This window comes from Sycon ciliatum, chromosome 1, assembly GCF_964019385.1.
Source record: "Sycon ciliatum chromosome 1, ocSycCili1.1, whole genome shotgun sequence".
Lineage (NCBI taxonomy): Eukaryota > Metazoa > Porifera > Calcarea > Leucosolenida > Sycettidae > Sycon > Sycon ciliatum.
In genome coordinates, this window is record NC_088643.1 from 91,250,263 (window position 1) to 91,277,367 (window position 27,105).

General features: G+C 47.5%; 3 protein-coding genes across 3 annotated transcripts; 2 read left to right on the plus strand and 1 right to left on the minus strand.

Moving 5' to 3' along the window:
* Positions 1–425: 425 nt before the first annotated feature.
* On the minus strand, positions 426–776 carry LOC135808728 (uncharacterized). Its single transcript, XM_065321957.1, has one exon. It carries the CDS (start codon positions 774–776, stop codon positions 426–428), a length of 351 nt encoding a protein of 116 aa, XP_065178029.1.
* Positions 777–1,202: 426 nt separating this feature from the next.
* LOC135806431 (mitogen-activated protein kinase kinase kinase 4-like) lies at positions 1,203–26,678 on the plus strand. Its single transcript, XM_065320611.1, has 20 exons — positions 1,203–3,268; positions 4,532–4,693; positions 6,607–6,764; positions 7,138–7,245; positions 7,445–7,541; positions 8,007–8,096; positions 8,545–8,609; positions 8,776–9,157; positions 10,385–10,534; positions 11,982–12,146; positions 12,432–12,565; positions 14,869–14,950; positions 15,174–15,267; positions 15,467–16,263; positions 17,295–17,328; positions 17,672–17,742; positions 18,428–18,544; positions 23,959–24,241; positions 24,702–24,808; positions 25,857–26,678. The coding sequence occupies exons 1-20, from the start codon at positions 1,328–1,330 to the stop codon at positions 26,052–26,054; spliced, it is 5,235 nt and encodes a 1,744-aa protein (XP_065176683.1). The 5' UTR covers positions 1,203–1,327; the 3' UTR covers positions 26,055–26,678.
* On the plus strand, positions 20,078–23,827 carry LOC135806430 (uncharacterized). Its single transcript, XM_065320610.1, has one exon. The coding sequence runs from the start codon at positions 20,096–20,098 to the stop codon at positions 23,156–23,158; it is 3,063 nt and encodes a 1,020-aa protein (XP_065176682.1). The 5' UTR covers positions 20,078–20,095; the 3' UTR covers positions 23,159–23,827.
* Positions 26,679–27,105: the final 427 nt, after the last annotated feature.

The following is a 27,105-nucleotide window of genomic DNA, read 5'->3' on the forward strand; positions in this document are numbered from 1 at the left end:
TATGGGTACTACTACTGGGGTGTGACATCACCACAGTCCTACTATATTCCCCAAGGTCGGATTCTTGCACAATATTTTGGATTCGAGGAGGGTCAAACCACATTTTGAAAATGAGAATCTCTGCATTCTATAGCTGTCCAGTTTGTCACAATCTTTTAATTGACATTTTTCACAAATCTCTAATATTGAAACGTTTTTATTACTGCAGAAGGTACCTTGATACCCTACCAAGAACGGCAGAATTTATATTCCATGGCCGAAACACATGCACACTCACGGGTAACTTCGCTAGAAACGCATTCCCCACCACACCAAATCCACACACCAAGTTATGGCAGAGGAAAGTTTTCTGCTTGTTAACCATGAGATGGAATAATCATGGGAGATGTACAGCAACTTGTCATTTGGCTTGAGCAAATTTTTACTCACGACTGAGCAGCTTCTTGGCCAGGCAATGAGCGGATGATATCAGAATCTCCAGGGTCGGTGATAGACAGACATCCAACTCTGAAGTACTTTCCACAAGCAGTTCCGAGATCGGTATTGTTTCCAGTATAATGATGAACTCCAGTTTTCGCCAGCATAGCGTAGTACTCGATCTCCGACTTGCGAAGTGGTGGTGTGTTACTTGCAAGAATGACCAGCTTGGCCTTTCCAGAGCGAAGAGTTTTCAGAGTAGACTTAATTCCAAGAGTGTACTTGCCGCTCTTCATTACTAAGGCAAGACGAGAATTGATGCTCTCCATCGCCTTCTTCTGCTTCTTAGAGGCCACCATGATTGCAGGTCAGCGTGCTACGCCAAACAACAGTGCTGAAAAGGAAGCTCTTTGCCGAGCACCGTGACTAAGTACGCATGCGCTATGCGCTGTCTCCATGCCAAGGTGGCTATCTTGCACAAAAAAATGAAATCGGCTTTTATCACTTCATGCACTTTTTCCAGCAGTGAGTCATTGGAATGGCGTCATAACCAGAAAATGATTTCTTTCGAATTTTGTGGTGTTCGTCTTCATGGAAACAGAGAATGGCGGCCCAAGCATTTTCAAGGTACGGTAAATTAATCATACCGTAAATAAAAATGTCAAAGTCTGTGCACGCTGCATACTGCCGCATGCCATGGCATCCAGTCAACAAGGTCATAACGTAACTCGTTACATGACAGATAGAACGTGTGTTTCTACACAATCCATGAAATCAGTGCACATACATGTACCGTAATTATTTTGTCCCCAGGCCAGAGTGTGCTGTTTGGAGGTTGAAAAGCACGAAATTTGAACGCGTCGCAATTTGAACTGAATGACCTAAATAAATAGCCCTCGCAGATGAGTAAATGGCAGCCAGAGGAAGCTGTCCTGCCAGTGACAGCGAGGACGAAGACTGCGCTGCTGGTCCAGATGATGATTACCTTACGTACGCCTCTCCGCGCCAGAATCGGCTAGTAAAGCGTGATTCGCGAAAACGACGTTCCAAAGGTGAAAATCGACGACAGTCACTTCCACGTAAGAGAACTGGCGGAACAGCTGGTCGTAGTTCACCAGCCAATGTCTCATCAGGGTCTGAGGATAAACGCAGTGCTGAAAAGAGAGCTGCGCTTGCAGAAGGAGAGTCTAGAACTACACAGAGACGATGGGACCGTGCTGTGAAACAGTCCATGACAACGCAGCACAGTGACACATTTGATTTAGAGTTGGGGGAAGGTGTTGCGGATAGCAGCTTTCCGAGGAGTCTCTATTCCAGCTTCTCTGAGCTGTCTCTAAGTAGCGATGGTAGTGTGACACCTTCCATGAAGACACCGAAGACGGATGGCAGCCGCACCATGGCCACCACCGCACCTTCACCGGTGATTTCAACTGCCGTCCCACGAGAAAGTCTTCACCAGCATGTGTGCCAGGTGGTCCGTGGACTGGAGATGGTTCAAAGTGCTCGTTTCTATGTGAAGCAAGCGTTATCAATCGGAGCAGAAAGTAGTGCTGAGGCAGATCAGAAAGCAGCCAAGTACCGGTTATGGTTGGAGCTGCAGTCTGCTCTCAAGGACCGCGAGAAAGAGCATCAGGAGGGAGTTCTGCGTTTAGCACGTGCACATATAGATAAGGTGATGTGTGAGATTGAACAGTTCCATTTCAATGCAGACCGCAGTGGATTCTCAAAGACTTCGCAAAGCACTCGCCGGATATTTGCTAAAGCAATGGCAAGCACTTACAACGAAGACAGCCAGAAGAAGATTGAAGTTGTAACCGGACTTGCTTGTTTCTCATCGAAGCACATGACGGCACTGCAGTCAATCCATTCACTCCTGAGTTTGTTTGACCAAGCCTGCACACTCTATCCTTCTCTGTCTCTCTTGCTGGAGCGCGAGCGAGCGGATGGAGAAACTGACGAGTTTGTTAACCGACACAGTACTCTGTTGTCGTGGAGTAATGCATCGTGGCAGCTTGCTATTACACTATCTACACTGCAGAAATGGATGCATGTCAATGTCAGTGAGCTGTGTCTTGAGTCAGTGGAGATGGATGATGCAAGTGACATTGTGTTGAGCGCACTGTCCAATCAGGTCACGAAAACCAGCAGTGTGTTGATCAACATCTCTGAGGAAACTTCAGACGTGCCTGGTGACGATCTACGCGTGGAGAGGGCGTTACCCATATCTGTCAGTGCTCCGGATCCCTCTTCTCATTCGGATACTCTAGCAAATGCTACTGAACACGACGTGCATCGAAGTCAATCAGACAGCAAAGCAATGCAAGGCAGCAGTTTTGCTAGAAAGAGTAGTGACAGCTACACACAGCGCTACTCAAGCTTCGTCGATGCTGCTCTGAAGCGGTTCAGTTTGACTGCGCTGCTCCAGCGTCTGTTGCGCATGGTGGACGATGTTCTTCAGCGTGTGCATTCTCTGTTTCTCTGCCCAGACGAACAGGCCGATTTTCACATCAGCGTTCCACAGTTTGCTGGATCGTCTGTGCTGTCATCAACGTCCTCACATAACCTCACATCCCGAGCCGTGTCATTTGCTTCTCTGTCACCATCGGTAGTCACTGGCGCAACGCTCTTCTCCAGACAACAGTCTGCAATGTCATCAGTCAGTGGTGCATCTCACCTGCCTTTCCCATCACCATCCTCATGGGAAGAAGAGTTTAGTGCCATTGGTCTTCCATCACTTGCCGAGCCGTATCTATCATTACTAAGAGTACCGCTTGATGTCACTCAGCAGGTGATACGCTCTTGGCTGGAGCGTCAGCCAGAGTGGAAGCCATCGGCCATCAGCATTCGCCAGGTATGTGCGCAGAGTATGTATTACATACAATTGAGGCAAATGCAAGTCGGCCTCATGAATATAGTAGTCCCAGTGTCACACATCTCTGGAGCTGCAAACACTGGGCTGCGCACTGAATACTGCTCTGTTTTATTCATGAGATTGGATTTCACGTAGCTCAGCTACGGTGTGTACATGTTTGCAAAGGGTGGACAAGGGGAGGGGGGGTAATACTCGTACCACTGATTTGTTTCTGTTAGGCCATCATTTTTTATAGCTATGTTTCGCGTCGTCCGCACGCATACGTTTTTTTTTTGGAAAAAAAAATCGAACATGCACAGTGAGTGCACGATCGTGCGAGTCATCAGTACAGTGTGGACCAGGGAGTGGTATTTTACGACTCCCTGGTGTGGACTGGTTGCATACGGCGAAGCTGGGATTCAGAAATGGCCTCTTGGCCAGCGTTGGTAAATCGTTTGTTCGGCATCTGGGAGCAATATTCTATGAGCTTACACCAGACCGCATTGATCCCCTCAAGCTGAGAGGATGCGTCGTTCCGGAGGTCTTTGCACCGCTGCTGAAGTCTGAGTACAATTATCCAGCGAAGCATAGACACCAACGGTTGCCTCCTCTGTCCAAAGTGAATATTAAATTTTACTCATGCTGATAACCCAGATGTTGTGCTTCGATGTACGATTTTTCTTTCGAATGTACACCATGCACGTGCTGTGTACAGTGCATACACCTTTGCTGATGACTTTTTTATTATTTTGCAACTTTTTTTTATTTTTTTCCACCTCTCGCATATGATTCTGGAAGTTGAACTGACGCGAAACATAGATATAAAAAATGATGGCCTTATACAATATGGAAAACCTGTAGTAATTTTGAAACTCGGATGTTGAGCCAATAATAACTGTAGAAAGGAAAAGGACATATGGATACGAGTTATACAGTCAGAAAGTGCAGCAACTAGGCACAACACTGACAGAATACTGATACATTCGATGACCTGACTCCTAGCTTCAACACATCTCCGTAGCGCTAACCAACAGCCTTCCAACGAGATCCAGTCTAGTCAGGTGCGAGTACCAGGCAGATAACTAGGTATACTTTTCGTGCGTGCGATGTCGAGCACTAGGATATCATGCAACTCTGAAACCCTAAGTGCTCACCCTTCTGTTCGTGTGTCGTCATGTATAAATAATATCATTAATACATTGAAGTATAGTGGATAGATGTTATCAGCTTGGCTGTGTATGGGCACTTGTAATTGCTGTGCAGCTCATCTATGAAAGTAAAGAACTACTAGTTGCTGCACATGAAGTCAAGTTGTACTATGTACAGTTATTGGAAGCCGTCTTGCCCAATCTCACCACTGTCTATCAACGCCAGCTAGAAGTCAGTCAAGTTGCTTTTGAACAGGACCTGCGTAAAGTTCTGGAGGTAATTCTGCGACATGTTTTTTCCTCTCTCTCTCTCTATCTATCTATCTCTCTATCTATCTCGCTCTCGCTCTCTCTCTCTCTCTGTATCTCTATCTATCTATCTCGCTCGCTCTCTCTCTCTCTCTCTCTCTCTCTCTCTCTCTCTCTCTCTCTCTCTCTCTCTCTCTCTCTCTCTCTCTCTCTCTCTCTCTCTCTCTCTCTCTCTCTCTCTCTCTCTCTCTCTCTCTCTCTCTCTCTCTCTCACTCTCTCACTCTCTCTCTCTCTCTCTCTCTCTCTCTCTCTCTCTCTCTCTCTCTCTCTCTCTGTTTTGGAAGCTGTATATATATTTTTAAATTATTTTTCCAGTTGAATGCTGAGGAAGGGAGCTGAGATATCTGAGCACCTACATCCACCCGTGTGTGTTTGTTGTGTGTGTGTGTGTGTGTGTGTGTGTGTGTGTGTGTGTGTGTGTGTGTGTGTGTGTGTGTGTGTGTGTGTGTGTGTGTGTGTGTGTGTGTGTGTGTGTGTGTGTGTGTGTGTATGGCAACCTTTGACAACACGGCGTCCGAATTTGGCCTCGTGGTTAGTGCCACAAAGACAAAGTGTTTGGTTGCTGGTGCTGATGTGTCTGATGCTGACCGCGTACCCCTCAGTCTAGCTGGTGTCGACATTGTCTGTGTCACCGAATTCAAGTATCTGGGTTCGGTAATTCACAGCGGCGGCCGTTCATCCTGCGATGTTGACTCCCGCATTGCGAATGCCTCCCGAGCATGTGGCGCTTTGCAAAAGTCTATCTTTGGCAACAAGCACCTGGACCTCCACATCAAGAGGTGTGTGTTCAACGCCTGTGTCTTGTCCCTCTTGCTGTGCGGTTCGGAGTGTTGGACGCCTCTTCAACGGGATTTGCAGCGGCTCTCTGTCTTCCACCACCGATGCATCCGCTCGATCATGGGAGTGTCTCGCCAAGAATGCTGGGATGACCACATCACCAATCACCAACTACGTGTGAGGTGGGGTGATCCCGACACCATCCGCACAAAGGTGGAGCACCGTCGCCTTGAATGGCTCGGACATGTTGCTCGGATGGAGGACCACCGGCTGCCGAAGCAAGTTCTCTTTGGCACGCTTCCGTCGCGTCGCCCAGCTCATGGCCCTCGTCGGCGCTGGAAGGATTGTGTTGTGTCTGACCTTCGTTCTCGAGGGGGAATGGCGAGCTGAATGCGAGTCGCGTTCCAACTGGCGCTCGGCGTACTCAGCACCGGTAGATGCCCAGCATCCCCCCTCCCGTCACCTGCTACACCTGCGACCGACAGTTTGCACGCCCCAGTGATCGCGCACGCCACAAGTGTAGGGTTGAGCGTGCGAAGCCGGTTGCGGAGCAGAAAGGTGCATGCCAGTGTGGAGAGTGTGGCCGTTGGCTGAAGTCCCGTGGGGGTCTGGCAAGGCACAAGTGTACTTACCCCCAGTCAGCAGTCGGTGCGCCCCTGCCGCTGCCTGCTTCTCCGCTGTGCTGCGTCGCTCACTGCCAGGCTTGTGACCGCTGCTTTGCGTCTACACGTGGCCGCGCCCGTCATCGCTGCTCACGGACTTGTAGTCGTCCGACTGTTCAGGACCGTCAGGGTTTCGCATGTGTTTGTGCCTGCTCCCGCTGATTTCGCTTGCCGCATCACCTGGATCGTCACAGGGCTGTGTGCTCCTCCTCTCTCTCAGCTACCCCTCCGGGGCCCACGTAACCTGCATGGCAGTAGCTCAACAGGACAGGACAGGTGTGTGTATGTGTGTGTGTGTGTGTGTGTGTGTGTGTGTGTGTGTGTGTGTGTGCGTGTGTGTGTGCACGGGCTTGTGTGATTGCCAGTGCTGACTTGCTGGGTTCAACATTTCTCTTCTAGTATGTAAATGGTTCGTGATTTCATTTTATTCTCTCATTTTAGGCATACCTTCGCCATCTGCATAGCTACGTGCAGAAGATTGCTAGAGCAGATCATGCAGCTCTGGATCCAGTCAATGTGCTGGAACAGGAGTGGCAGTTCATCAGTCGATTTGTGCCGCAAGTGCGCCGTGGCATGAGTAATGTTGGTCGCAGATTCTGGTTAGTTCTACTTGAACTCTTGTGGGTTTTCCCATCACTTGTTTTCATGCCTGTGTGAATTGAAAAACGATTGACCGCTCAATGAATGCATTTGCAATGTCACCAGGTTTGTTGGATTTCTCGAGTCTCGTGTATAATGCACCAGTTCTATTCTTGACATTAGCACTAGTAGGGACCGTCTGACAAATGCCATTGTCAAACAGGGGTGCCCGGCCATGTGATTTTTTCGGACTGTCCCTTACTGGTATCCTGTTATGAAGCCTTGACCTGCCTTGACTCTACTTTCACGTTTTCTATGCATGCCGCCAGTACGGTAGTTGTTGAATAACATGCCTTTTTCCTGTCTTGTTCTGATGCTTGTGTGTGCTGGCAGCATCATTGCGCAGGGCTTCATGCAGAATACAACAAATTTTCTGGAGTCTGGCCTGGACGAGTGCACCACGGAGCTTCACAATCTAGACCGTTCACTGGACTTGAAATCGTGAGTATACTGCTGACGTGCCTGTAGATCACCTCATGTCATGTACATGTACATGCTTGCATGAACGGCTCTGCACTTTGTGTGCATCGAGCACTAACAGTTATTGCAAAGATAGTGCCTACCTCTGTGTGCTGTATGTTGGTGGGTATTTGCTGTTGTTGCTAGATTCAGGCTGTGTGCTTTTCTACTTTCATTGCAGGGAGCTACTGCAGACAAGTCGGTCTTTTCGGAAGCTCTTTGAGCAAGTCCGAGAGCGCTCGTCAAAGGCAGTTGGTTTTGGCAGGATGCTAAGAAAGGTGGGTGAAAAGACTTTCTGATTCCTTGGTGTTTTGTTTAGTATTGTGCTAATGTCCTCTTCAGGTTTCACTGCATTTTGTATTGTGTCAATTTGTGTGTAATGTAGGTTGCATATGTGACACTTACCCAGAATGTGTGGCTAATCAGTATGCAGTATTACTTTCAGTGCCCTTCTTCACTGGCTCATTTGGCTGTATCATAAGGAAGGGTTTTTGCAATCCTGATCCTCTATGCCTGTATGTACCACGACTATGACAACAGTCTGTTTTGATTAGTTTCCGGTTGGACATGGCCTTTCCATATCCGTAATAACGGCATAGCTTATCACATGAAGCCTTCATTTTCGTCCAGCCTGGTTGAATGTTATAATACTAGTATTATTTGTGTTGGTTTATGTGCACATGTATGTACGTGTTTGCATAATATTATGTGCATGGCACAATATTGTACTTGACTGTATGTAGGAGATGCAAATTGCGGCCGACTTCACTCGCTTGCCAGTGTGCAATGAAGCAAGCCTGCTGAAATGCCTGCAAGACACTGGCCACTCAATGGTAAGTAGGAGCCCTGTGAACGGCAACTAGATTAAAGAATTGGACATGAATTATATAACTGCATCTCAACCCATGGAACCCATTCACACTGGGTGTACATTGAGACCATATGTACGAGTAGACCATCAACCTGTGTAGGAATCGTATTGCTAATAGCCGAACAAGTTTGGTGATGTTCATCCAACATGGTATTGTCTGAGAAGCACCTTTATTCAAGGCACATGTAGTATGAATCAATTATGCTCCAGCATGGATTCACACTTCGGGATTAGTATAGATATAGGTGTCAGCGCGCGTGTACGGGGGAGGGGAAGGAGTGCGTGTGTGGGCACTTACATGCGCGCATGTGTATACATCCCATTGGCCCTGTGTTGCTAGGACCCGGTGTGGATTTTTTTATGTACTTTGTCCTTCTGGTGTGCGTGTGCTCGTGTATCTACTGTTATAGGTCCACTTTATCAGCTCCAGTGCACGTCCACTGTTCGTTTCTCCATCACTGGAGGATAACCCCGAGTAAGTGCCTGTACACCTATTGACATAGTGTCTAGCCATGTCAAGTTATGTCTATGAAGGTAACGCTTTTCTGCTTTAATTTTTCGTATGACCAAGGGGTTCTTCATATGTGTGTACATGTACTTGTGTGTCGCTGTGGTCTGTGTGTCCTTTTTTCTTACAACAGGCGTGTGCTATCTTTGCTGAATGTGGCATGTGGACACGGAGGCAGTGATCACTGGTACACTGAAGACTATCTGATCCTGCTGTCTCAAACGACCTCTCCGCTCGCCTCCATGACAACTTCCGCGACCAGTTCATTGACGTCTACCTCCACACTTATGGACTCGACACCAGTCGCATCCGGAGATATCCCTCCAAGTATCGGTATAACTATCGTATCCTCGGCATCATCCAATCTCGGATCAGCAGCACAGAACATTCCACTTCCATCCAATTGGAGCACTACGGCAGCATCTGCTTCGGCAGCTGAGCCACATGTCTGGACGGGCAGTGTCATCGAAGTCGAACCTCCTAAAGAGACTACACAGGCACTCATGGACCTACAAGTAAGCTGTGATTGTGTATGCATATTGATAGGTTGGTGGCTGGGTGTGATATGGACAAAAAACGGGCACACACCGAGAAGAAACAGACAGAAGCACGCAGACCCACAAAGACATAAGAAGGCATTGAAAAGTAGCTGTAGGCAGCTACCAAGTGCGAGACTAGGCATATTTCCAGTAGCCGAATACTGCTGCTGATCTTCATATATACAGTCAACCTTGCAGATACCGACTCATGATCGGGCATAAGAAAGGTGTGTTACGAGTTGCCTTTTCTCGTGAGGTTGAGCGTAGTATTTATAGGAAAGATACTACATAGAACAACAAGGGCAATCAAGGCTAGTTAATGGCTACTCTGAGTTTCATGCTTTCGCAATCATCAGGCAACATATTTATACTATTCATTCATCAGTTTGAAGGATAAATTAAAAAGGGAAAGTTGGAAGAAAAAATATGTTGGTTGCACCCAAGGTTGATATTCATGAGGTTAATTGTATGCATACACAATGAATAGGCAACTAGAAGACAAGAGCTTTGTTGGAGCGATGAATACTATTAGTGATGCGGACATCCTGTTTGTCAATGCCTGCCTCACTAATGCTAAGAGCAAGAGTACATGGCCCCCAGGTTATGTACTAAAATAGTATACACAATGTATACACAAGGATGTCATGTACTTGTGTATAATTATGTATAGTTTTATCTACAGTATCTGTAAGCCATGTACTCGTGATAAGTCATGCAATTTTATCCCCAAGACTACTAGTAAGTGCATGACTTGTTAAGAGGAGACTGTACTCGAAGTACAGTGCTGCTCAATGAAATCCAGTCGCGTCACTCAAGTTTGCGCCTTGCATCATTCCGCAGCCCAGTGTACGCAGGTCTATGGCTGCGCAACGCCCGGCGCGTACTTGAGTGATGCGACTGGATTTCATTGAGCAACACTGTACATTGTATGCATGTTGGCATAACCAGTACTTTTGAACTACATGCACCTGCTTCACGGGGAAAGGGCTAGGTCTTCCATGATGGTGATGATCAGGCCTTACCTGTGTCAGGGCAATCATTTGTGTAGCGTCGAACCTAGGTCCTGTTGTGTTCGTGTTCTGCCTGAATATGCTTTTGCCTGTGCCTATTCATGTACATGTGCATGTGCCTATGCATGTGCACATGAATGTGAATGTACATGTGCATGTGGATGTGGATGTGCATTGACTTTGGTGTTGCAAGGTGGACGATGTCAAGCTAGTGGTGCCAATAGCTGCGTCACTACCGGCATGCCGGAGTATATTCTTCCGTCTGTGCAGTGATCTACTGGAGGTCTCATTGGAGCACACTTCTACATATCCTGATGTTGGAGAGAGTCTTGCTGAATTAACTGTAAGCGCACCAGTATGCCAGTTACATTACAGTATTGTTATTGTGGCTGTGTGGTATGTGCGTGCTTGGCTGGTTGGTTGGCTGGCTAGTTACATTTCTGCCATGTCTGTGTCCGAATGCACATTCAATTGAATGTATTGCAGATTTGCTTGTAGGATGGCATTCCCTTTCCGCAATTGTAGGATGGCATTCCCTTTCCGCAATTGTAGGATGGCATTCCCTTTCCGCAATTGTAGGATGGCATTCCCTTTCCGCAATTGTAGGATGGCATTCCCTTTCCGCAATTGTAGGATGGCATTCCCTTTCCGCAATTGTAGGATGGCATTCCCTTTCCGCAATTGTAGGATGGCATTCCCTTTCCGCAATTGTAGGATGGCATTCCCTTTCCGCAATTGTAGGATGGCATTCCCTTTCCGCAATTGTAGGATGGCATTCCCTTTCCGCAATTGTAGGATGGCATTCCCTTTCCGCAATTGTAGGATGGCATTCCCTTTCCGCAATTGTAGGATGGCATTCCCTTTCCGCAATTGTAGGATGGCATTCCCTTTCCGCAATTGTAGGATGGCATTCCCTTTCCGCAATTGTAGGATGGCATTCCCTTTCCGCAATTGTAGGATGGCATTCCCTTTCCGCAATTGTAGGATGGCATTCCCTTTCCGCAATTGTAGGATGGCATTCCCTTTCCGCAATTGTAGGATGGCATTCCCTTTCCGCAATTGTAGGATGGCATTCCCTTTCCGCAATTGTAGGATGGCATTCCCTTTCCGCAATTGTAAACCAATTCGAGCATGTACATTGTAATTAGGGCTCAAACGATTAGTCCGATTAACCGGTTGCAGACCGGTTACGAAGAATTAACGGTTAACCGATTATGATAACGGTTACGCAGTAACTTTTCAGTCAATTTTTCAAGTGTCAGGTCGTTGCAAAGTGTGCACTTTCGCGGGCTGTCGCACGCGTACGCAATTTCTGGGCTGTCAACTCGGTCATATCTGGTCTCTTGGTGTGAGAGTATGTATGAATGAGCATGCAAGAGAATGTACAAGTGTGCGTTGTACTGGATAGGGTACATTTTTTAATGAGTATAGTCAAATATACGGTTAAAAAAGAGTCCGCAGGATTGCCGTGGCTTGTAGGTTATAACCGGTTAACCGACCGTTAGCTTAGCAGTTAACCGTCAGGGGTAAAACCGTGACCGTTTGAGCCCTAATTGTAATTGCACTTCGAGTTTTGTTTCGAGTTTTTCTGTGCACTTGTAAGTTGCTGCTGTGGTTTCTTGGTGTATTGCTAATCGGCTTTCTATTGGCTTGTGTGTATTGCGTCTTGTTTGTGTGTGCATGTGTGTGTGTGTGTCTGTCTGTCTGTCTGTCTGTCTGTCTGTCTGTCTGTCTGTCTGTATTGTGTGCATTGTCTTTGCATACATGACAATCTACCTGGCACTATACAGCAATCTACAATTGACCTGGGCGGTGCTATCATGAGAGCTGTGCATGGTGTTGGGCGCCATCTCATGCAAGATGGCATCAATGAACTGGAGGACGGTATTCATGATGATCGACTCATTGATGCTTACATCAAGACCATGCAACGGTGCTATGGAACTGCATTTGAGGTCAGAGAAAGTCTTCTTTCTTCCTTCGACTTCTTTTCTTCTCTCAACTCTTCGCCTGCTGGTATCAGTTCACGCTGGCATCTCGATCCGCTTCATTTGCAATTTATTGCTAGGCGGATGTTTTGGCATGGTTGAAAACAAAAGGATGCAAAACAGCCATGCTGGGACTTGTAGTGGCACGTAGCCTCTTCCCTGAATCTTGTCTGTTGAGTGGATTGGATGGTTAGCGGCTTGGAGTGTGTATTGATGTGGTATGTGTTATGATTGTTGTTGTTCTTGTTGCAGTTTCTGTATGAGGTTGAGAGACTAGTGTCTGCGGACCAGCGTCGTATGTTTGGTATTGAGCTGTCTCACTTCATGACCGGCTGGATGCAGTATGTCTCTCATTTCTGTGACATGTCACCGCACAGCCAACCAAGGTTTGTGTTTTGCTGGAAATGTTTAAGTGCTGGGCTGTTTCTGTAAGTAAATTAGTTGAGGGAGTGGAAAAGGGAAAAGTCTGAAGAAGAAATTGACTGTCACCACCAGGCCTCTGGGCTGCACTTGTGCATTTCGTGAACTCGTTGAGAATGCATAACTTCTCCCACCACCTCCCTGGTGTGCACGGTAGTGGTGCTAGTGGAAGTAGTTACATGTAGGTTGTAGTAAGAGTACATAAGCTCCCAAGAGTGTGCAACTCTGGATACCCTTTCTATGGGGTCCGCCGGCGGCGAAAACTCACATCACGTCGTGTAGTGTTCCCGTTGTACGTTCCAACCCGTTTTAGCGACAAACGGAGTTTAAAAATAGCATTCCCTGACAGAAACCCGCCAAGCTTATGCGAGTCATCAGCATGATCATGGCAGATATCCGGACTGCACACGCGCTGGCCTTCGTTGTACGTAGTACGAGTCGACCTGGAACACGCAATGTGAGTTTTCGCCGTGGGAGATCCTGTTTGCAAAGTAGCACACTCTTGGTTGTAGGTACATGACTGATTTCAAAAAACCGTTAGGCGAGCATCTATATCGTGTACGAAGCTTCAGACTGGAATCAATGTTGTTCATGAATGGATGTTGTCATGGCGTCTGAAACCCAATATCTTGAAAACAGAAATAGTCTTTCTCCCTCAAATAGACCACCCTCCCACATTTACCCTTCCCGGACTTGATTTGGCTATTAATATTACTATTGTAGAGACGCACAGGCATTTGGGTGTTGTATTTGACTCGCAATTGTCCTGGAATTCTCACCTAGATTTTGTATGCAACAAAGTTAGCAAATCTGTAGGTTGCCTGATGTCTCACTGCTCCCACTTGTCTCCCGAATGTATTCGTCTCTTTTTTAAATGCTACCTCCTTCCTATCTTTCTGCACGGCGCCACTGCTTGGCATTCCCTGCTCAGTAAATCTGCTGTACAGACACTAGAAATACATCATAAACGTGTGTTGAAAATTATTTTTCGTAAACCCACTCTTTTCCCCTCTACTGATCTATATAGTTTGGCCTCCACCAGCCCCATCTCTATCCTGTCGCAGAGACAGTCATGCGTTCTGGTCCATCGTATTAAACTGAACATTGTCCCTGAACATCTCACCAAGTATAATTGGTTTACTTTCGCACGGGACACTCGCAATGGCATAGTACTACCCAGAGCTTTGTCAACTATGTTTACCAAATCTCCTATCTTTTCTGCATACTCGTAATGGCTCAAGCTGCCCATGGAAATGAAGACAATATCCAATATTAGACAGTTCATAGACCATGTTAAATGTCATGCCACGTTGTAGGCTCGCTTGCCTCTTTTGCTAGCTTATCTCGCCGCTCTCCACCATGGTCAACATAGTGATACATTTCACCCCGCTGATGCATTATTTTCTTCCGATTATCATCTTTTTTCCTTCATTCTTTCTTTTCTTTCTTCTCTTGCCATGGCTGGCTAACGCCCCCTCCTTTGCATTGGCTTCTGCCATTGGACGGTGAAATAATAATAATAATAATAATATCTGTGATCGCTTAAAAATTGATATGAGAGTAATTGCAGGAAGGACCTGAGCAATATTCCGAAAAAAAATTCTCAAAAAGCTCCAGCCCAATTTGAAATATTTCAAAAATACCATGCGTCTATATTTTTGAAATGGACTGTAGTAGCTTGTTGGGTCTCATCAGGGGAGCTCAGAGTCACTGTACTGTAAAACGGGTAATTTTAGCGGATTTTCGCCAATCGAATTTATGCATGCATAGTACAGTACTATCACCTCTTCTTCTTCTTCTTTTTTTAACTCTGAACCTCGGATCGCTAAAATATTTCATCGTGAATTGGTCCTGATTCAGAAAACGCTGAAATTAGCCGTTCTACTGGATTTAGAATCACGTATATAATTATGCTATACTGTAGAGAAGAGTTGAAAGTGAGATGAGTCTAAAGTTTAATGATTTGCGAAAATGTCCCACTAAGCGGAGGAATAACATACGTGTAACGTTTCTTGAGTTAACGATGGTTTCTTTCTCGTTCAAACGTTCCACTTTGTGCCCCGTTAGATATTCAACTCTTACAGTATATAGAGAGGAAAAAAACATTAGTTTGTACACTGTAACCGTACCGTGGCATATACACTCGCCAATATACTGGGTTGCCAATACAGGGGAAGCAAGGGTTGTGCAAAGTCCAGCTCATCTTTCTTCACGTGGATGGTCGAGGCATAACATTGAGCTCATGTGCTTTCTCTGGTGAAATCTTCAGGTGGATGGCGCAGGGCCTAAGCTTCGTGACCCTATCCTGTCGCGAGGACTTTCTGCAGGGACTGTCTGAAGATGATTATCAGGTGAGGAGGGATGAAGTGCTGTAGCCGAGCCCATCATTTTTAACTCTACTCTCCTTTTTTTCTGAGAAGAGTAGAATGTCGAACGTGCACTCTCTCACTGCTTACGCTATTGCACAGAGTTCTTAGTACACCTTGTATCCGTAATCCTGTTCATCTGCTTAGTGCTCGTATTCTCAGGCTGCATGGAAGTACAGTATTTCCTCTCTTTTTGTGGCTTTTGCAGCACTTTTCCTTTGAAGTGACCGAGTTCTTGGAGAAGTTCCAATTTAGCACCAAGTCTGATGATGATTACGACAGCTCTCCGCATCCCGAAGAATGTAAGCTGTTTGTTTGTCTATATGTGTATCACTCATTCACTGATGTGCGTGTGGCCGTGTTTGAATCTTTGCATGTATCTCTGTAATATGTCAGTGGTTTGGTTTGACGATACATCATGTTGCCCCTCGTCACGCAACCATCAACGATATACCTATTCTGTTCCCTGTGCTGGTGGGGGCGTTGTGTGCTTTGTTGCAGCACCGTGGCAATCTATGGATGCAGATACATCCCCATCCAAGCCACGATCAACCCTGGCAACTCCAATCCTGGTGCGGCATCGCTCTAAGATGATAGCTCGTCGTACTAATAGTGCACGTGTGTTGCGCTGGTACAGCAGTGCTAGTGGCAGTAGTAGCCCTATTGTACATGCGTATGATCCTGTTGAAAGAGGCTCTTCACTGCCTGTGGGACTGCCACGCTCAGCAGCTATTGATGTTGCTGGCGGGCTTGAGGACTCCATGTCAAGTGCTGACGAAGCCCACAGCAGTGCGACTCGTCGTAAACGCTCTATATCTGAGCCGGTGGGCATCGCGTCCCTTGAATGCAGATCTCTTTCTCCTGTGATCGGCTCACCAAACGATGCTCCGGTTGAGGCCCGGAGGATTCTGGAAAGTTCAGCTGGTATGGCAGGTTTGGCAACAGACTCTGCTCAGTGGTCTCTGAAGCGCAGTGATGACTGTGAGGAAAGCAAGTCTCTCTCTCCACGTGTCTCTCTCTCCACGGGTCTTATTGCCACCACCACGCCAGAATCCAATGGTGAAGATGCAGACGATAGCGGAGTTACGGCGACACCATCACCTGCTTCCCTGGATAGTCCAGCATGTGCATCTCCGTTCTTCTTCTCCTCTCGCATCCAACGCTGTCAGGTCAGTCTGGAGAAGCTGGATGAAAAGCGTTCGACGGCACTGTTGGGTAAACGCTTGGTGGGCAAAGTGATGAGTCCATCGTTCCGTCCATCCGGCAAAAGCAGCATTATCTCACTCAAGTTGAAACAGGTCAGTATGGCACATGTCAGTATCAATTCTTGTCTTGACTTTTACTTGCATGGCCTGTGAAGTGATGTTCTTATGCAAGAAGCGTGTGCATCCCAAATCCCCGTAGAGGTTGCACGCTCACAGTCCTGTGTTAGGAGAATGCTGATCCTCTTGTGCTTAAACATCGTCAGGTACCTTAACCCTTTGGAGTCCGTAACTTTTTTGCTTCCGCAGAATTTGTGGCAGTCACGAAAATGCGCACTCCATTTCCAACATAACTTTGGTTCTACTTCACCGATTTTGAAGATCTTGGGCTCGTTGGAAAGCTCTTGATGAGAGAAATACAATGAGCCCAAACTCACCAGGAACACTATTCATTGTCCGCCACAACGCGCCCCAAACGCGAGTCCAGCTCCAGATCTGAGACGAAATCGGTCTCATGTAGCCATTTCACTGAATCTAGCTCGGAACTGTTCAAATGTTTTCGAGTAGAGGCTTACCTTGCCGTGACTTCGCGCCGCGCCGGTCCTGGCACGTGCCGCCTGTCATGAAGCTGGGAAAATCCCTTTTCTTCACGCACTGCTGACTCGCAGCACGCAGCGCAGAACATTGGAAATGTTTGATCGCTCGCCGCTCACTTACACTTCATCACAGAGACTTCGGACTTGTTCGAGGCGATAGCTGAGAGTTTTCTCTACCATCTAGACCCTTCGATTGGTGAATTTGGCCGAGAACCGAAAGTTTGACTGCGCCCACATGCATACAAAATGCCCATGGTTCGAAATCGAACCATGGACTCCAAAGGGTTAAAGAAAAAAAGAATAAAGGACTGTATCGTGAAGTATGATTGCTGCAGTTGTTGGCATTCAAGTATGATTGCTGCAGTTGTTGGCATTCAAGTTGCACTATCCCTGCTCTCATCCTTGTTTGGGAGCTGTATGATCCAGCACCGCTACCCCCGTTTGTACTCTTGGTATACACTGAGTGACCTATGCCAACAGATCACGAATGTTACTGGAACTTTTCATTCCGTTTCTCTTGCTTCGCTCCAGGTTCGATTTCGTTGGCAGCGTGGCAATAAAATTGGTAAGTACCCATACATCTTGGATCCATGCCTACTAGTAGTAATCAGTGTGCACAGAATCTGGAATTCAAACCATTGCACCTATTTCGTACTTCGAAGTACATGATGTATTTTCACCTCCTCTAACTACTGAATTTGGATGCACATGTACTAGTAATTATTTTGCTCTTGCTTTTTCTGGTTCTGTGCTATGATGCTGGTTGGCTCACACTGGCTAACTGGCAACTCCAGTGGACTCCCAGCAGGTATAGCGCACGTGTGTTTGGTAATGTTCTCATGATGGAATTGCAAACACCTTATTCTTCTACTGCTGCTCCATGTGTGTGTCTGTTGTAACTGTGACAGGTGCCGGCAAGTTTGGCCAGGTGTACTCCTGTGTCAATCTGGATACTGGAACTACCATGGCTGTCAAAGAAGTAAGTCAAGCAATAGCCTGCAACACCCGTAGCACCTGGTTTTAATGAAGTCAATGCTGATCTGACTGCCTCTGCTCCTGACTATGCTGTGGATGATAGTGATTATTATGTATTAGCATGTGTTGTCTATTCTATTGCTTCATGCCAGGCTTCTAGCCAAAGGAGGGTTGCCCCCCCCCCCCCCCCCTACTCTGATTGAGCGCACTCCTGTAAAATGTGCCCCCCCCCCCACACACACACACTCATTTTTCCATGTCTTGTGTTTTCAGGCAAATCAACGAAAATGCAGTCGATAGTCCTGCTCTGCTTCCAGCGTAATTAGAGAGGTTCTGCTACACGGAACTACGTACCAAACTCCGTGTCAACTGCAGTGAAGTTTGACACGGATTTTTCGTACGTTGCACCGGTTCTGCTGGACGTAGCATGCATGAACACCCCGCCACATGTACTCTGTACGCTCAGTTTTCACACGGAGTCCAGTCCGTGTGAAGCGCGCTTCACACGGAAAACGGTATGAAAAAATCTGCATGAAACTTGATCCCGTACCGCGGCGAGGTTTCCATACGTACTTTGGCACGTTTTACCGTGTGGCAGAACCTCACTATTATTATGAGAAGCTCTACTTGTCTTACTTTGCCTTTAGTGTTCTAATCCATGCTGTTCTTGTTCTTGTCATCATGTGAAGGTTGTGTTCCAAGGCAGCAGCAGTGGTGCAATCAAAGACCTAGCCGATGAGATCAAGATGATGGAGAATATCAATCATCCACATCTTGTTCACTACTATGGTGTTGAAATGCACAAGGTTGGTGGGTTGTTACTCTGCCCTGCGTTGAATGGTGTACATGCTAGTGCTGTGTTCTGTTTGTCAGTGTGTTTCTGACTAGACCTACACATGCACTGTGAACATTGTTGTGCAGCATTGTGACGCTGGCTGATGTGTCTCCAGGTGTGTGTGTGTGCGTGTGTGCGTGCGTGTACTAGTTGTAGTACTTTTTTTTAAGTACATATCATGTGACCATGGTGGGGGTACAAAAATACTGATAAGTTGACATTTTCGTTTGACATGATCTTCCTTTAGTTCATTTGGCATCCCGTGTGAACGAAAATTTGTTCTGAACAGATGTGGTTGGCATACCACATGTACGCAGTTCATGGGCATGGGGTGCCGGTCCCCAACCGTTGCTGAACAAGACCGATCCCATGGTAACAGCATATACATTCTTCATGCAGTGATCATGGTGATAACTCAATCGGGTCATAGACCTATATAGTGGATCCAAGTATTCATTCAGCCCCACGCGAGAACACTGGCTCTACTCCCTGCGTGGATGAGGAGAACACCGTCATCCAACATATCAGTGCTGAGTAGACGGTGAACCTCTTTCAGTAGTCTATGTATGGTGTTATGGCAAATCACTGCCGCTAGCCTTTGGGTGTCATTACGTTCATGGTAATTCCAATGCATGCCCGAATCAACGTGCCCTTCTTTGGTGTCAGTTATGCTGTGTGCACGCGTAGAGGTGATACATTTATTGTTCCTGTGTGGACCAGTCTAATCATAATTATTCCTGGCTGTTCTTTTGTGCTATTCATGCTATTCATGATGCATGTAGTAGTAGTAGTGCATCGTGTTGTGTTGTTATGCATGTCTCATGTGCCGTTTCCCGCGCGCGCGTGAAACGGACTTCGCGGCTTGTAGTTTCTGTGCATAATTAGTTGAGTCGGCGTCTTGTTGTTTGGACTGGAGACTACACCGAGTTGTGTTCTTTTCGTTGTTTCAGTCAGTTACAGCTTGCAGTTATTCCTCTCGTGTAGTTCAGTTGCTTTACTAGTGTCTCATCCTGAAGTAAAGATTATTCGTTATTATCTCTGTGAGTCAGATCCCTCTCTCGTCTAATGGTAGCAGAGGATGGTTATCTTCACCTAGTCGGAAGTCCATCGGAGCGAGATGTCTGAACACAGCGACGATATCAGTCACGAGCGGAACAGGGTCACGGTAGGCGAAGATGTTGGGCCTGGCCATGATGTTGAGCCTGGCGATTATGTTGAGCCTGGTAATACGGACGGCCAGGAAGAGCAAGTCAACGATGCTGTGGCCTCGGCATCTGCAGACATGAGAGTGGCAAAAATTCAAATGAAACGGCGCTTGACGTCGCGGCGACGAGGCTTGATTTTGCAGATCCGTGACGAGAAGTTGAGTTTGGATGCCGTGAGAGACGAATTCGAGGCAGTGCAATGGTTCGCCAACGAGGTGAATCAGGTGTTGGAGTCACTGGTGACGTGTTTTCAAGCCGAGAAAAAGGGCAAAGCAGTCGACGCAGCAATAACGGAGCTGGAGGAAGTGGCAGAAGCAATGGCGCACCTGGAGCAGCAGGTGGAGATGTATGAGGAGCAACAACATATTCGTGCGCGTCATTCCGCAGGGTTCAGTCAGTACCACCCTGTTATGCCATCAAGCTTTAACGCTGCTCACGACCCATTTGGTGGGGTGTCAGGAACTGCTCAGTCTGCGAGTTCTGCACAGTCCGCTAGACCGTCTTCCGCGCCTGGTGGCGTCAGTGCGGACTTCACTCCTGTCACAAGCAACACGGACACATCTGCAGCAAGCAACACATTCAGCACCAACAGGCCTGTCAGTGCCAGTGTCTCAAGTAAAAGCGCAATCACCTCACTTTCTTCGTCTGTAGGTGCACCCACAAGCTCCAGCTCTACTCCACCAGCCAGTGTGAGTGCAGGGAGCAGTCACCACTCCAGTTCTAGTACCAGTAGTAGCCATAGCATCAGTTCCCGCACAAGTAGCAGTGCGCCAGCAGCAGCAGCAGCAGCAGGACCCACAGTGCCACTGAGTCAGGCCAGCAACACCAGCGCACCTGTAGCTGTACAAGCAACCAATAGCAATGTACTGCCCAGGCAATCAGCCCCTGTTCACTCCAGCAGGGTACACACAGCAGTCATGAGTGGAAGAAGCCAGAGACCAGCCCATACATTACACCAGTCTGTGGCCGCCGTCCCATTTGTACCTCGAGCCAGTTTCAGGCCTACACAGAGTGTGGCACATGGCCATGGCGACAGCTACAATGGTCTACCAGTACCAGCTCCATCGAGGCCATCTAGTTTTGCTGCACCACCAGCTGGAGCCACAGACGTCTTCAGCAAAATGAGAAGCATTTCAATACCCGTGTTCGATGGTGATAAGCGTGCCTATGAGTTATGGAAGGCCACGTTCCTGGCGTGCGTGGACAGTGCGCCAATCAGCCCAACCCTGAAGCTGTTGCAGCTACGACAGTATGTAGCGGGAGAAGCGCTAAGATGCATCGAGCGGCTAGGGTACGCCCCGGACTCATATCACAAGGCAATGGAACGCCTGGAACGGAAATTCGGAGGTACGCGGCGCCAAGTGATGGTGTACTTAGATGAACTGGAACGATTCAAGCCATTGCACGGAGATCGAGTCAACGCACAAGATCTGGAACAGTTCTCAGATTTGTTGGAAGTAGCCGTGACCAACTTGAAAGCAGCGGGTCGCCAATCGGAGCTAGAGGTGGGCACTCTGTACGCGCGAATCCAGCAGAAGCTGCCAGAAGACCTGCTGACAAGATACCATAGGTGGCTCTATGAGCATCAGCGCCCAGAAGGGGTGGAGGCGTTGCTCGAGTGGGTCAATCTCGAGGCCGACTTTCACATTACTGCCAATGAAGCCATCGCAGGCCTAGCACCTAGTCGCCATAGACATGGCCGAGAGCGCCCAGCAGCCCGAGGCCACTCATTCCATGCAGCAGAGTCACCCAATCCGACACCGGCAGCGTGTCCAGTATGCTCCCAGGACCATCAAGTGTGGACATGCAAAGAGTTCAAGGAAATGGATGTGGACAAGCGTTGGAAAGTGGCGAAAACACATCGGCTCTGCTATCGCTGTCTGGGCAAGGGCCACCGAGGTGCTGACTGCCAGCGGAAGAGAAAGTGTGGCGTAGACAAGTGCAGCGATACCCACGACTATCTACTTCACAGGGCAGTAGCCATTGACACGTCTAGAGCCAGCAATGGCACGGAAAGGGGTCGCACCAGTGAGACAGCCAGAACTACAACCACTGCTAACATCGGAGCAGGCGCCAGACCGTTGTCACTGAGAACCTTGCCGGTCGTTTTACGAAACGGTGACCGCAACCTCAGGGTGAATGCGCTGTTGGATGATGGGAGCACCCAAAGTTATGTGAACACAGAGGTAGCGGACCAGCTCAACTTGCAGGGACCCATGAAACGGGTTTCGATCAGCACCCTCACCGGAGCAGTGGAGTCTTTCGAGTCAATGCCAGTGGATCTGCTGGTAGAGAGTGTAGATGGCAAGTTCATCAGTCCGTTCTCAGCCATCACAACTAGTCACGTCACAGGCACACTGAAACCGTACGATTGGACCGTCGAGTCAAGTCAGTACCATCATCTGCTGGACATACCCTTCGAACAGCCAGCAACTCGCCAGATTGATATGCTGATTGGCCTGGATCATGCCGAGCTTCACTACTCTCTGGAGGAGGTGAGGGGTGATCAGGGAGAACCGGTGGCGAGGAGAACCGCGCTAGGTTGGACCTGCGTTGGACCTGTGAGTGAAAGCTCAGATCATCACCGCACTCACTTCAGCAGAGTCGATGACGGTAATCTGGAGATGCTGGTCCGGCGTATGTGGGAGGTGGAAGAGCCTCGCCGACAGAGCCCGCTTGCAGCAAATGACCGACAAACTCTTGCAGATGCAGAGGCATCAACAAAGTACTGCAACGGCAGGTACACCGTCAAGCTGCCTTGGAAGAGAAGCCCGCCAGAGGAGAACGGTAGCTACGAGATGGCACTGAAGAGACTGCGCTCGACGGAGAAACGCCTCCACAAGGAACCAGAAGTAGCAAAGGAGTACTGCCGTGTACTGCAGCATCATGTGAACGCTGGATACGTGACTGCAGTAAAGCTCAAGTCAACAGGTGGTTGGTACCTCCCGCACTTTCCAGTCACCAGACCAGATGCAACAACAACTAAAGTGAGGGTGGTCTTTGACGCATCAGCCAAATGCAAAGGAGCAAGCCTGAACGACTACCTCCACCCAGGACCGAAGCTGCAGAGAGAGCTACCGCACATATTGCTGCGATTCAGGGCAAAGCCAGTTGCTATCGTGGCCGATGTAGCAGAGATGTACCTCCAGATCGAGCTGTCTGAAGATGATCAGAAATTTCATCGTTTTCTGTGGCGGGACTTGGATGCGTCAAAGGAGCCAGTCGCCTACCAGTACCAACGGGTGGTGTTTGGCGTGAATTCGTCCCCATTCCTAGCACAAATGGTGTCTCAGAAGCGTGCTGAGCAGCTAAAAGAAGAAGTCCCACGTGCTGCGGAGGCGGTGTTGAAGTCGACTTTTATGGATGACACTATGGATTGAATTGCCCTAACAGTACAACAGTCGTCCAGTTTTGCAGCCATTTATGTTTCTGTACAGCTAGCTTATAGCTCGTTACATTTCGTTTTCTTTTCTGATAGTTCATTTTAGTTGTATCAACGTTGATACTTACCGGTAGTTGTATCAAGGAGGGTGGAATGAGTAGACGGTGAACCTCTTTCAGTAGTCTATGTATGGTGTTATGGCAAATCACTGCCGCTAGCCTTTGGGTGTCATTACGTTCATGGTAATTCCAATGCATGCCCGAATCAACGTGCCCTTCTTTGGTGTCAGTTATGCTGTGTGCACGCGTAGAGGTGATACATTTATTGTTCCTGTGTGGACCAGTCTAATCATAATTATTCCTGGCTGTTCTTTTGTGCTATTCATGCTATTCATGATGCATGTAGTAGTAGTAGTGCATCGTGTTGTGTTGTTATGCATGTCTCATGTGCCGTTTCCCGCGCGCGCGTGAAACGGACTTCGCGGCTTGTAGTTTCTGTGCATAATTAGTTGAGTCGGCGTCTTGTTGTTTGGACTGGAGACTACACCGAGTTGTGTTCTTTTCGTTGTTTCAGTCAGTTACAGCTTGCAGTTATTCCTCTCGTGTAGTTCAGTTGCTTTACTAGTGTCTCATCCTGAAGTAAAGATTATTCGTTATTATCTCTGTGAGTCAGATCCCTCTCTCGTCTAAGTGCTGTTGCGGTTGTCGGGAAACACGTTTAGCTGCTACTCGGGATATGACAGACGTATGCGTGCCTGTATTCGTGTGTGCGTGCGTGCATGGGGCGTGTCATTTGCAGGAGGAGCTGTTGATCTTCATGGAGTACTGTTCTGACGGAACTGTACATGATCTTGCCAAGCAAGGTCCTCCGGAGAGTCTAGTTCGTGTCTTGGTCCACCAACTCCTGCAGGCTGTGCAGATTCTGCATGACAACTGTATTGTTCATGGGGACATCAAAGGTGCCAACATCTTCCTGACTCCAACTGGTGGTGTGAAACTTGGTGACTTTGGGTCGTCGGTCAAGTTGGCAGATGTTGCTGGTACAGCGCACGGTGAAGTACTGGGCATGCGTGGCACCGTGGGTAAGCTATTTTGGACATGTACACGGATACACTGTGTGTACAGCATTACTCTTGCAAGTCATACTGTGTACTAGATCATCTTTAGTCTTCACCATGTTGTTGCTGGCACGAGTGAATTTGTAAGCTGTAACGGAAGTCAGCTGCTGCAATCGCAAGAAAATAAAAGGTGACGTGAAGAAGGCCAAAGCATACCAGGACTTGAATTAAGGACCCTGCTGTTAGAGCACGCCAATGTCAGTGTTCTTTCCGTCCAAACGCCCAGTCCCAGTTCACAGTGTTTATGTTCTTCAGTAAGTAGCCAGTAGTACTCAACTAGCTCTTGTTTGCTAGCACGTACTGCCATTCGTTCTGACGACAGCTCTGTGTGTGTGTGTGTGTGTGTGTGTGTGTGTGTGTGTGTGTGTGTTTGTGCGTATGTGTGCGTGCTTGTGTGTGTGTGTGTGTGTGTGTGCTTTCCTAGCCTTCATGGCGCCAGAGGTAATACATCAAAATCAAGGCCGTGGTTTTGGTCGACCTGCTGATCTTTGGAGTGTGGGCTGTGTCCTGGTGGAGCTCGTGACCGGAAAGGTATGTGCAGTACCGATGTGTGTACAACACCTGGCAGTCTGTCCGTTCAGTATCAACTCAGATACAGTTACGCTCACAGAAATCCGACCCGAAGTGCAAAACTGACGCCCTGGCCCCTGGACCAGTTCCGATTACATCACTGTCCTTGTTCATGTGTACGTCCAGCCACACTCGTACAACTTCCAGGGCGTCAAGGGCCTTCTACTACATATTGGCCTGTTTATTATGAAACACATTAATATACCATCAGGCAAGCAGGCATAGTGGGATGGTCGAAGATCAGGATTGAGAGGCAGAGAGTAATACTACTCACCTCCCACTCCTTTAGGAGCTGCATCTGCACCTTGATCCTAGAGGGTAGTGGCGTTCCTCGGAAACTCAGTCTGACTAAGCCTCACGTGAACCGTGAATCTTTAAAAAATTTCCACCAGTCGCATGGGGCCCAATGTATCGTTGTGCGCATCACTTCACGTGCACATTTTGGGTTGCTTGTGGGGTAGCTCACAGCTATGATCGCAGCTAATGAAGACGAGCTTTAGCAACCAGAGTAACTTACATAGCTCCCAAGAGATCCAGTATGGGTGCTCCCCCGACAGAATTTTAAGTTGACGTCATTTAAATTTTTATGATGCAATGCACATTGCTCATGTGTTATCAGATGTATTCTGGACCTATGGTGAGGACAAATCCCCATTTGATCATGTACAAACTAGTTCAAGGAAACACACGTGATGCATTGACACCCCGTACAAACGTGATAAAGCACTCGTGCACGGAGCATTGCATCATTATAATGACATCAACTTGAAATTCTGCCGGGAGATCAGAGTATTCGTGAGCTAGTTGCACACTCTTGGTGGTTATGTACTGTTGACACTCTTGGTGGTTATGTACTGTTGGCGGCAAGCATTCTTGTTGTAGTTGTGCTGTCCCAGTGAACATGACAGTGTTGTGATATTGTGTGCTTTGCTGTAAGAGTGTAAGTGCATACATATCTGGGTGTTTTTTGAACTTTTTTCTTCTTCTCTTCGTGTGTGTTTGATATCAGCACCCATGGAGTGAATATGACAATGAATTCTCGATCATGTACCGTGTCGGTGATGGTATGACACCAGCCATTCCGGAAATTCTGAGTGTTGAAGGTGCTGATTTCCTCAAAAAGTGCTTTGTTGCTGACCCGGAGGATCGCTCCTCAGCCAGCCAGCTTCTGGATCATTTGTTTGTTCGAGCGAGTGAGTCTCTCTGATGCCTGGAGCAAGTGAGTGATAGCTTAGATAGATTTGTTCTGTTCCTCTTCTATTTTACCAAATATTTTCCTTTTACTCCTTTGCTGCATATGAATATGTAAAAAATTCTACCTTGACATTGAATTCATCTAACATTGCACACGTGATAGCATCTGCTTATTTCATACTGAAGTTACTTTGGTAGCTGTGGCTTTCCAAGAAGTGAATGCTTTCCTCTCTTTATTTTTTGAAATATTTGTGCCAGAATTGAGTTTCTCTCTCTCTCTCTCTCTCTCTCTCTCTCTCTCTCTCTCTCTCTCTCTCTCTCTCTCTCTCTCTCTCTTTCTCTTTCTCTTTCTCTTTCTTTCTCTGTTGAGATCATTAAAGGCGTTTCTCCCTGCTGCTTGGCCCTGACTGACTGCATGTGCCGCTTACTTTTATGCGATAAATTTCATGCTCACACGTCCACGAAACGGTTACTAGTATTCCATTGTGGAATATCATCATGGATATAATATACATCAGGTATAATACTTTTTTTAAGCTTCTGTTCGTTGAACTAACATCACTTGCCATTTGCCTCTTGCCGTGGTTGCTTCTGTACATACTCTTGAGTTGAAAATAATGTGCACACTTGCAATGAATGTCCACGGTCGTTCTGTTTGTTTTGTGTTCACGCTGGGGACTTTCCCTGATGCTATAGCCCCATATGCTGTACATGCTATTTATACCCTCCTGGCTCTATCTCTCTCTCTCTCTCTCTCTCTCTCTCTCTCTCTCTCTCTCTCTCTCTCTCTCTCTCTCTCTCTCTCTCTCTCTCTCTCTCTCTCTCTCCCCCCCCCCTCTCTCTCTCTCTCTCTCTCTCTCTCTCTCTTCCTCCCTCCCCCCCCCCCTTCTTGCTGCTGCTGCGATTTTATTTTTATGCGCTCACATCACCTGTGACTTTCTGTTCTTGCTTGAGTTCAGCAAGTACAAGTGTATAGTTATGCACTTGTACTGTGCAATTTGCACTTCCATGTCTGGGTTACTCTGTACGACGTTGAGATAATCAGATAAAGCTTATTAGCTACC